This window comes from Oryzias melastigma, linkage group LG18 (genome assembly GCF_002922805.2).
Source record: "Oryzias melastigma strain HK-1 linkage group LG18, ASM292280v2, whole genome shotgun sequence".
Taxonomy (NCBI): domain Eukaryota; kingdom Metazoa; phylum Chordata; class Actinopteri; order Beloniformes; family Adrianichthyidae; genus Oryzias; species Oryzias melastigma.
The window spans coordinates 17157258-17167430 of record NC_050529.1 but is presented as its reverse complement, the minus strand read 5'-3'; the positions used below and the strand labels follow the sequence as shown (position 1 = coordinate 17167430).

At 38.4% G+C, this 10173-nt stretch overlaps 2 protein-coding genes across 4 annotated transcripts; one reads left to right on the top strand and one right to left on the bottom strand.

Annotated features, from left to right (window-relative positions):
• Positions 1-245: 245 nt before the first annotated feature.
• On the top strand, positions 246-4191 carry LOC112156194 (prostaglandin reductase 1). Its single transcript, XM_024288402.2, has 9 exons — positions 246-330; positions 1161-1285; positions 1358-1403; positions 2203-2262; positions 2363-2530; positions 2606-2879; positions 2952-3057; positions 3187-3305; positions 3392-4191. Exons 2-9 carry the CDS (start codon positions 1180-1182, stop codon positions 3500-3502), a joined length of 990 nt encoding a protein of 329 aa, XP_024144170.1. The 5' UTR covers positions 246-330; positions 1161-1179; the 3' UTR covers positions 3503-4191.
• Positions 4192-5333: 1142 nt separating this feature from the next.
• haus3 (HAUS augmin-like complex, subunit 3) lies at positions 5334-9195 on the bottom strand. Of its 3 annotated transcripts, none has more exons than XM_024288398.2 (6): positions 8870-9195; positions 7476-8491; positions 7176-7385; positions 6743-6975; positions 6255-6540; positions 5334-5727 (listed from the first exon to the last, which is right to left on the bottom strand). In XM_024288398.2, exons 2-6 carry the CDS (start codon positions 8472-8474, stop codon positions 5476-5478), a joined length of 1980 nt encoding a protein of 659 aa, XP_024144166.1. In that variant the 5' UTR covers positions 8475-8491; positions 8870-9195; the 3' UTR covers positions 5334-5475. The 3 variants fall into 3 exon arrangements, with proteins under 3 accessions (XP_024144166.1, XP_024144165.1, XP_024144167.1); XM_024288397.2 differs by having other exon boundaries at positions 9004-9195; XM_024288399.2 differs by having other exon boundaries at positions 6306-6540; positions 9004-9195.
• Between the last annotated feature and the right edge of the window lie 978 nt (positions 9196-10173).

Here is a 10173-nt window from a genome sequence, read left to right as displayed (position 1 = left end):
TTATGTCTGATCGTGGGATAAAATGGAACCACGGTGAGAAGAACACTGCCAGAAATATATCTTCTGTTAAAAACTAAATGTCTATTTGTCCAGTAACCCATTATCATCATTATACTTTGTTTTAAAAGACAACCCCAAATGCTAAAAAATGATTAATTGCAACTCTCATATGAACAGTGTTTCAGAATTGTAGAAAATTCCCTTTTATTCCATGTGACTACATTACCCAGCATTCCTTATGGTCATGTGACTTGAGTGCGGAGTGATTTGCTCCTAACTGGGAAGTTTGAGATCCAAGAGGTTTTATGAGTCGCTGAGACTGGTGTGTCAGTAAGTGGTTAATAATTTATCCTTATTGAGTTAATTGAGTCACATTGTGAAGTTTAACTGGCAGATGTTAGTTTAAGTTACTACAAACCTTTTTGAAGAGCAGCAGCCTTTAGATAATTAGTCCCACGTTCTTTAAATATGCCTGCATTTTACATGTTATGCTATTTACCTTGTTGAATGTTAATTTGCATTGTTTCTCCTTTATTTTTAAGTTCTCTTAGCAGCAGCCCTCACGGTTAGCTTAAAAGTTATAAGACTCAGTTTTGGTTTGGAGTGCCACCTAGTGGCGATTTGATAAAGTCTCCTAAATTATGTAATGCGTTAGTGTAACTCATTTAAATGACCATTTTGGGTTATTATCTACACATTTACAGTTCTATAGGTTTGTGGAATGTATGTTAGTTTGAATTTATGGTTTATTGTGTTTCTTTATTCTTTAGAAACCACATTACAATCCCTGTAAACCCATGCAAATATAAAACAAACTCTAGGTCAGGTAAATACATTGTTACACATCATTTATAGAGGAAGGGAAGGTGAGGAGTTGGAAGAAGAATCCATTCCTCACGCTTCCTGCTTTGGATGAAAAAAAACAACAATGGAATTATTTATTAAAAGAATCAATGATTGGAATTGCAACTCTGATCTTTTGATGCCTAAAAATTAATTTAAATTAATCATTGAACATATATTTTTTTGATATTTTAAGTTTTTCTTTTACAAAAAAAAAAAAGTTATTTATTACTCAGTTGGTCACTTCCTTTGAATGAACTTACTGATCTTTTTTATAATTTTTTTTGGCTCACACTTTGTGTATGATTTCTACCAAGTTATTCCACAGAAAGAGTCATGGTTCAGGCTAAGTCATGGGTTCTGGTCAAGCACTTTGATGGCTTCCCAAAGGACAGCGACTTTGCGATTAAAGTGGAGGAGCTCCCTGAGCCCAAAGATGGAGGCAAGACATCTTTAAATGCCAATTTTATTTTTTGGTGGCAAATGTTAAATAAGTAATCTAGTTTTGTTTCAGAGGTCCTGTTGGAGGCAATATTTCTAAGTGTGGATCCGTACATGAGGTGGGTTTAAAAAGAGTCGTACAACCTTAAATAAAACTACAGTTGATTTAAATTAAAGTATATTAGGTAATTCAGCAGGTTGGCACACTGCGGCATTAGCAGTCAGGAGGCAGCAGTCACGTTTTTAGAATTTCTCTCCAAAAGTTGACATTGGTCACGTGGTGACAGGTAGATATACGATATTGGACTGACAGGAGGGTCTCCAAAATTGTCTCATGATTGGGTGATTTTAGAATGCCACCCCTCTGCTGATATCTCGCTGCCACTATCTGACTATTACAAACCGTACGGTAGCAGCAGGGGCTTTCAACTAGGACTGTTGACATTGGCGTTGACCAGACGTCAATGTGGCAATCCCAACCAACATGAGTCCAAATGGGAAGACTGCATTAATACTTCACAAAACTCAGACTCTACATCCGATGAAGACTCCTGCTGTAGTTGGACCGCTTGGACCTTCGTTTTCTTGGATGCTTTGCCCCTGTTGGGATTCTTGGCGTGTTGTCTAAAAATCTGTAAATTAACAAAATGATAATATTTGCTCAAATATCTGAGTTGCAAATGGCCGGCGGTGCAAAATGGCCCACTTTTCTATACCCCCGTGGCCAGCGATACTTGTTATGGACAACCACCAATCTGGCTTCCTCTACCCGATTTTACTATAGGGTAACTGCTGCCTTCTACATTCATGACCAGGCCGATGATTTTATAAAATTTGGGCATGAAATCTAAAAAATTCTGCCATTGCGCAGTAGCAGTTGTATTTGTCATTCAACAAAACACCTGTTTATCTCACCAGGCTGTTCAGTAAGATGCACATGAAGGAAGGAGATGTGATGATCGGAACTCAACTGGCAAAGTAAGAAAAATTACTATCAGTTTTCTGTGTATTGAACATTTTTGCAACATGGGAACTGAAAAAGACAAAAGACTGACTATGTTTGCAAAATTTTAAACAGAGTGATCCAAAGTAAAAACTCCGCCTTCCCCGTGGGAAGCCATGTGGTGACTTCTTGTGGTTGGACGACCCATTCCATCTCAGATGGGAAGGAGCTCACTCCTGTCATGGCGGACTGGCCTGAAGATGTCTCTCTGTCACTGGCACTGGGAGCCATCGGCATGCCAGGGTAGGACGAGTTCAGCTAAATGAGTAGGAAGTGACTTTTTTTAAGGGTGTTGTGAACAGAAATCTGTTTGTGTAGTCTGACAGGTCTGTATGGAATAGAAGAAGTTCTGGGTCTGAAGGAAGGTGAAACCCTGCTGGTGAACGCTGCAGCTGGAGCTGTGGGCTCTGTGGTGGGACAGATTGCTAAAATCAAGGGCTGTAAGGTGGTGGGGTCAGCAGGGTCGGAGGCAAAAGTGGCGTTCCTGAAAGAGCTGGGGTTTGATGAAGCCTTCAACTACAAAACTATCACTTCTCTGGAGGAGGCTCTGAGGAAGGCTTCTCCTGATGGATACCACTGCTTCTTTGACAACGTACGTACAGACGGTAAAACGAAATATTTTTGGGGGTTTTGCTGTTCTGTAAACTCAAGATTTCCCTTGTAGGTTGGAGGAGACTTTTCAAATGTGGCTCTTGAACAAATGAAACACTTTGGACGAGTAGCTCTGTGTGGAAGCATCTCTGTATACAATGATTCGTTTCCCCAGACAGGTTTGCGTCTAGATCCATTTTTTTCTACTTTACAGTCTTGCAGATGTATCACATTGATTTTAAAAACAGTATTTTTTATGCATAATTTTTCTTTGCATAGTTTTTACTGTAAATTGATCATTCCTAAAGGAATTTTCCCACATACGACCATAAACCACAAAGAATTGAAGATCCAAGGTTTTTGGGATACACAGTGGAAACACAAAGATGGCGAAAGCCTCAAGAGACTGATGGCGTGGTGCAAACAAGTGAGGATGCACTGATAGGCAATGTCCTCAAGAAATTTTGTGTTTTATTTTTTTTTTAATTAAAAATGCACTTTGTGTCTCTGCAGGGTAAACTGCAGTGTCGGGAGCACGTCACTAAAGGCTTTGAAAACATGCCAGCAGCTTTCATGGGGATGCTGAGAGGAGACAATATTGGCAAAGCCATCGTTGCTGTTTAATAGTTTTTTTTTTTTATATAATTTAGGTTATTACTGGTTAAATTCATCAGTCACTGAACAGTAAAATCACAACTTTGTATGTTCTTCACCTTTTAGAGAAATAATACACTGATTTGTGTTTCTCTTATTGTTCCTATTATGATACGTATAAATGAACTAATGTTTTTAGCATAAAACATAAATAAAAAATAGCCTTTTTTTAAACTATCAAATAGTTTATAACTTTTGGCATATGGTCTTATGTCTTCCTTTCAAAATAAAAGACTTCCTGTGTCACATTGGATTATCTCAATGCAGCAATTATAGGATATCATGAGTGAAAACAGTTTATTTTTCTGTTTGTGGTGCACCTCTGCCACAAATACATCGAGCAAACCGAAATTAAATCAGAGCTAATTCAGTGACCCTTACAGTATTTTTTGAACCTTTAGTGGGCGCCTAAAATATTTCAATTTGCCCAAAAAATAGAAAATCTGCCTTATAACCCTTCAATATAAGTTTTGGTTGTGCTTACTGACCTCAGATTGATTTTCTGCGGTGAATCGCAATCACAAATTCGTCAAAATGTCGTAGCTCTAGTTTGTTAAACTACAAACTGCTCTTTGGATTGTTGGAATGGGTGATACGTAATCTTCTTCAACTGTTTGTGAATGGATATAATAAAGTTTGACTTTAATTTTTTCACTTTACCACTTTTTTTTTTTTTAACAAAAATGTGTGTGAAAAGAACATTAAATACTGAGTGGGGAGATGAAAAAATTACTATTTAAAGCCTCCATAAAATTAAATTTACTCAAGGATTTACACAACTATAACCATCGGGATAGTACTGGAGAAAAAAATGCTGAATTTTGAAAACAGTTGGTTCAAAAGTGGCGTTCCCCTGTTGCTCAGACATTTGTTTGCCAGAATATTGTTAAAATGTAATACATGGATCCCTCACTGAAGCTAAACAAAGTAATATAACATGAACATATTAGGAATGTTGGTTAACAAAAACCTCTGTTGCCAAGGAAATCCAAAAATGTACTTTTGCCATTTCTTCTAAAATACACATAGATCCATTCATCGACCAAAACATGACATGGTTGCTATGAAGATAAAACCAACAGAAAGGCCTTTTTTTCCATGAATAAGTCAAATGCAGTTATGACCAGGGTGTTTGGGGCAAAGTGAGGGGCAAGGAATCGGTTTTAATACAATTACTTTAACTAGATTTAATGTAACATTGAGGCCGCTGACAGCAGAAAACTCTTGACTTTATTGTTTTTAGTTACTGAAATTGTCAGTTCTGTCACACAGCAAGTATAGATTCAGAAGAGTCAGTTCTAAACACTTGAATAAACGTGCCTACCAGGTGTTCTACATATCAAGTTGAAATAGAAACGAGGCCGTTTAGTGTTTTTCTTCATTTTATTGTATTAATTCAAGCTTTAAAAACATGTAGAGTGGTAAAAACTACAGAAGATTTACAAGACAAATTTCACAACAACAGAACTGAACCAACTAATAAAAGTTGAAAGCAAAACCAAACAAATAAAATGCTGTGCTCATTTAAAGATCCACAAAACAACTGTTGAATGAAGCTTTTACACAACACTTAAACCAGATTACCTAGACTAAACGTTGAGGAAAAAAAGGAAATGTTTCTAACTTACTTTTAAGCAAATGCAATAGCTTTTATTTACATTTTTTTTTTTCGTCTATAGTTTTTAGAACTCTTTAATATGTTAGAAATCCCCTGTGATGACAGAAGAAAGTACATTTTCTGCTTCAATAACTTTTACTATTTAAAGACCTAAGATAGAAGTTACACATAAACTCGTCAGAATTGGATTCAACTGAAAATCATTTTATTTTTAGTTTTTTACAAAAACAAAGTGAGGTGTATTAAACTTTATTACAGTTACTTTCCAAATTTAACGTAAAAGAAATGAACCAAACTCATTGATAAAGAAGGGTTATAGTAGTCTTCATATATTCAATAAAGATTCCGGCTTGGTCACGGTCCTGTTTCTCCCGACTTTGACCTCCAGATCTTCCACTATTTTCTGCAGCAAGCGGGCATCCAAATGAAAATAGATGTACAGCTCCCTCTCCTGCCTCAGAGGGGCGCTACGCTCCAGCAGCAAACGCTTCCCTTTCAGGTCACCCAGAATTTCTTGCAGCACTCGCTGCAGATCCTGCAGCTGAGACTCTGCTTCCACAAGTTTCACCGACAGCTCCTGTAAGGGAAAAATACAGTTAGCATTAACAGGGAAGGCGGGATCAAAGACCCACTCAGATGAAAATGCTGTTTTTAACATGTTCTTGTTGAATTTTTCTGATGATGGAGGATATATATTAGGAAAACTAAGCTTAAAGTTGCATTTCTGAGTAATTCTTTATTTAAATTTGTGTGAATTAGGAGCAGATGAAGAAAAGGCAGTTAAAAAAATAGTTTATTAGTGATGTAGAAAATAAGATGGTAAAGTCCCGCCCACAATTCAGAGGCGAATTTTTGATTAATTAACGCTCACCTGTAAAAAAAAAAAAAGGCTAAAAATGGTATAACAGTAAATAAAAGACGACTGAAAACACTTTAATAATAGATCAAAAGATTATTTGAGTGGGACTTAACCAGCTCATGATAGCTTTTACTTGTGCCACCGACTCCCCTCACCACCACCACCCAGGATTTGAAAGTTCATCAGACTTACATTAGAGGTTAGTTGCACTCTACAATGGTAAAAATGAAAAGAAATACACCCACCTGTGCGTTTGGACAAAGGAGCTCCTGGTCAGTTTTGGCCGTAGGACGTACCTGCGGGCTTAAGGTCAGCTGCTGAAGCGCTGTGTACGCGGCCCTGTGAAGTGTCTCGCAGTTGCTATAAAGACGAGCTGCAGAGTAGTTCTGCTCATGGCAGGCGCTGGCCACTGACCCTCGAGCGAGCTGCAGGTTGTGCGTCAGATCACGGGCAGCACGGTCTAGAGCTTCGTATGTCTGGAATGGCTCCAGTTTACTGGTGCCTGAATCATGGTTAAGAATCTGGAGCAGTCTGCAGGGAGGGGGGAATATATCCAAAAAAGAAACATTTTGTGATTTTCCTCCAAAGAAATTTGAGCATAAACAGAAGTCCATTTAACAAATTCAAATCTGTGATCTTTTGCAGAAAAACACCCCTGATCTAGGACAATCCATCTCATTGGGTTGACCTATCATATGGCAATTTCTTCACTTCGAAACTTGTGTGCGTTTACCTGCTGAATGAAGCATCGCCGCAGCTGATTATAGGGTTGGGCTTTGGATTGACGCCCAAGTCGGGATGAGTCAGAATCTCCATTCTCAAAGCTGCCGCTCTGCTTTCCTTCGTCAGTCGGCCTTCAACTTCCCTCAACTGGTTCTGACATGTCTTCCACCTCCTCAGTTCCATCTCCTGAGCCAAAAGCAGCACGTCAAAGCAGGCTTTCTGGCGGAGTAAGTAGTCACGCACCTATGTGGAAAGAATTTAGCTCAGTTAAAGAGTTTTTAGCTAAACATGTTGAATTTGTCTTAGTTTTTCCTCTTTCAAGATGAGCAGAAAAGCAACAAAATTCATTTTATATTGCTTTACAACATAGTTTAAATTCAAACAAATGCTTTATTTTATGTGATAAAATCACCTTTTAATGACACTATATTAGATTTACAAACCTGGTTCTGTCTGGAGGTGTAGTAGTCTTGTCTGGCTACCTGCAGAGCCAGGTCTCCTCTCACCACCGGGACGTTCAGCAGTCTGGCCGACTCCCTGAGAGCAGCAGGTACCGCTCCATGAAGCAGAGCTTCCAGCTCAGCCTCCACCGCTTGCAGCTCTTGCCTGGACATCACTTCTCGTACATGCAGTGAAGAGGAGCTGGAAAAGCTCTAAAATCAAGAGAAAAGCCAGAAGGTCATAAAAAGTACCCAAAGATACATGATGTTCTAAAATAAAAATGAGTGACAGCTTCAGCTTACCTTAGTATGGCAGTTCTTTTCTGAGAGCCAATCCAGCCCGGCTAAAACACTCTTCTCCTCAGCGACTGCCAGCATCAGCTGATGCTGAGCCACAATGTGTGACCACTGAAGCCTCGCCATCTCTGTTCTCCTGTTTTCAACCACCCGATGATCTCGGCTGGCCTCCATAACGTCTTCACAGGAGCTAAGATCAAGAACTTGAAAGTGCTCGGAGCAAGAGGTCTCAACGATGTTTGAAATACCCGGGAAAAAGTGTTTCTGAGTGAGGGCTGCTAGATTTTTGGTATTACGTTCTTCCTGATGCAGATATGGATCCAACAATAGCTGAGAGAGCAGAGAGGTGGGTCTCCTTGAGCTTGAGAGGTTCAATTGAGCAAGGGGGTCTCCTTTACGTTTCATTGAGGGTGGTGGGAGATACGACGCAAGCTTGCTCACCTCATCTGTTAGCTTTTGTAACAAAGTGTTGGTGTCTGCGTTCTCCGCTCCAATAGAAGCACTGGCTTCCTTCAGCTTACAGGTTACACGATCCAGCTCTCTGGTGAGTTTAAGCTCAACATCTGCTTGGGATGTGGCTGAAACTTGCAACTTGTTGTAACGACGTTGTTTCAACTCTTTCTCCCTGCACAGCTCACGAAGCTCTGCTTCCAAGTCCTCAACAGCTGATTCCTTTTCCTGGGTAAACAGTGAAAATGCAGAAGAAAGAGGACCACCAATGATGTGTGCACTGCTCCGATCGGAAGGGTCAGCAATCTTCAGAACTTCTCCTAAAGCAGCTTCATCTAAAATAGGTTTCCCTGACTTCTGTAGCTCTTGAAAGGCAGCAGCCTCCTCTGTGGAGAGAACGTTGCTCCGGTTGAGGGTCCGACACACAAAGCGCAGGAGGTGGAGGTTCTCCGGTGCGCAGTCAAACAGCCAGTCGAACTCTGAAGCCTTTAGTGATGGTGTTTTAGGGTAGCCAAGACGACCAAGGGCCTCAACAAACTGGGTACCATTCAGCATATTTGTGAAGCACTAAGCTGCTCAGAAAGAAACACAACATAGAGAATTAGAATCTTAATTTTCTTTAAACATGTCTTCCATTATCAGAAAAACGCTACCAGGACACGTTAAAACTGAAAAAGCAAAATTTTCATCGGAGTGGGTGTTTAAAACAACTCTAGTTTTTAATCTCAACCAAATCAAAGAAAATGTTTGCTTCATCAAGAGGAAAACACATAGACATCAACTGCTAACCTTGACATAGTCAATTGTCGCAACAATCTAATCAATGTTTAAAAAAAAAATAAAAAAGGAAAAAACGGGTTCAGATGGGAACACTCCTAGCAATATCGTTTCAGTCCATCTTTGAAGCAGGCTAACAGTTAGCCACGTAAACATCCAGCATGAAAACAAACCTTTGACAGCTAGCTTCCTAGCTGAAGAACGGATGTACACGACGCCGTTACAAGCTTTTTAAGTATTTCCTAATACTGATGGAAATATAGGATAATTCCATGAAAGGTACATTTTTATAAAAACCCAAGCTTACATAGTTGTTCGAAGAAAGAAACCGTGCTTTCTCCTTCAAAGTTTCTGCCGGATAGCTGTCCGCGCCAAACTTCAAAACAGAGGATACGTCATTACGCAAACCACGCTGTCATACGTTACGCAAGAAAAAAAAAAAAGAAAAACTTTATTAACAACATTGACAAGTTTTAGTTAAAATTGCTATGAAGACCCGCGCACAAAATAAAATAAAATAAAGTCAAATAAAATAAAATGAAATAAAACAAAAATAAAATAAAATAAAATGAAATGAAATAGAATAGAATAAAATAGAATTGAATTAAAAAATAAATAAATAAATAAATAAATAAATAAATAAATAAATAAATAAATAAATAAATAAATAAAATGACTGCAGCCCCTGAAATCAAAACGCAACTAATGTCAATTTTTCTATACATTTAAACAAATATAGACAGATAAAATCAAACAAAGGAACCAAGGGAAGACAAATACCAAAATAAAAAAATAAAGAGAATGTTACTATTAATCATAAACTCAAAGGAATGGGACGCAAAAGGGACAACCCCAGTCATTTAAATAGTATTTTTTTCAAAAATGGTCAGAGTTTTCAAAGCATTTAAATTCCCTGAGTTTTTAATTTCACTAACAGAAATTAGGTCAATAAATTGTTAAATCTTTTCTTTTCCTTTGGGGTTTTCCCTTCAGGGGTCGCCACAGCGAATCAGTTCCCTCCATCTAAGCCTGTCATCAGCATCCTCCACTCTAACACCAGCCACCTTCATGTCTTCATTCACTGCATCCATAAACCCCCTCTTTGGTCTTCCTCTAGACCTCGTTCCTGGCAGCTCTAGACTCAGCATCCTTCTACCAATATATTCACAATAAACTGTTAAATACCGAGTGGAAAGGAATAGTAAAATAAAACAGAACAATAAAGAGCAGTAAAAAAATGTACAATCCCTATATTGTTAATACTCTAGAATATCTTGTAAGTGCACATTATAACCACTATATTTTGCTCACATCATGATGCCTCATTTGCACAGTACTCAACAAAACAAACTATCAGGTTTCTGTTTTACCACATTCTCTCTATATATTTATATATCAGTCAGTAATGCTATCTTTAGCTGATACACACAATCGGTGTTGAAACCATAGTTATTTTATATGCAGTCTATGGTTGAAA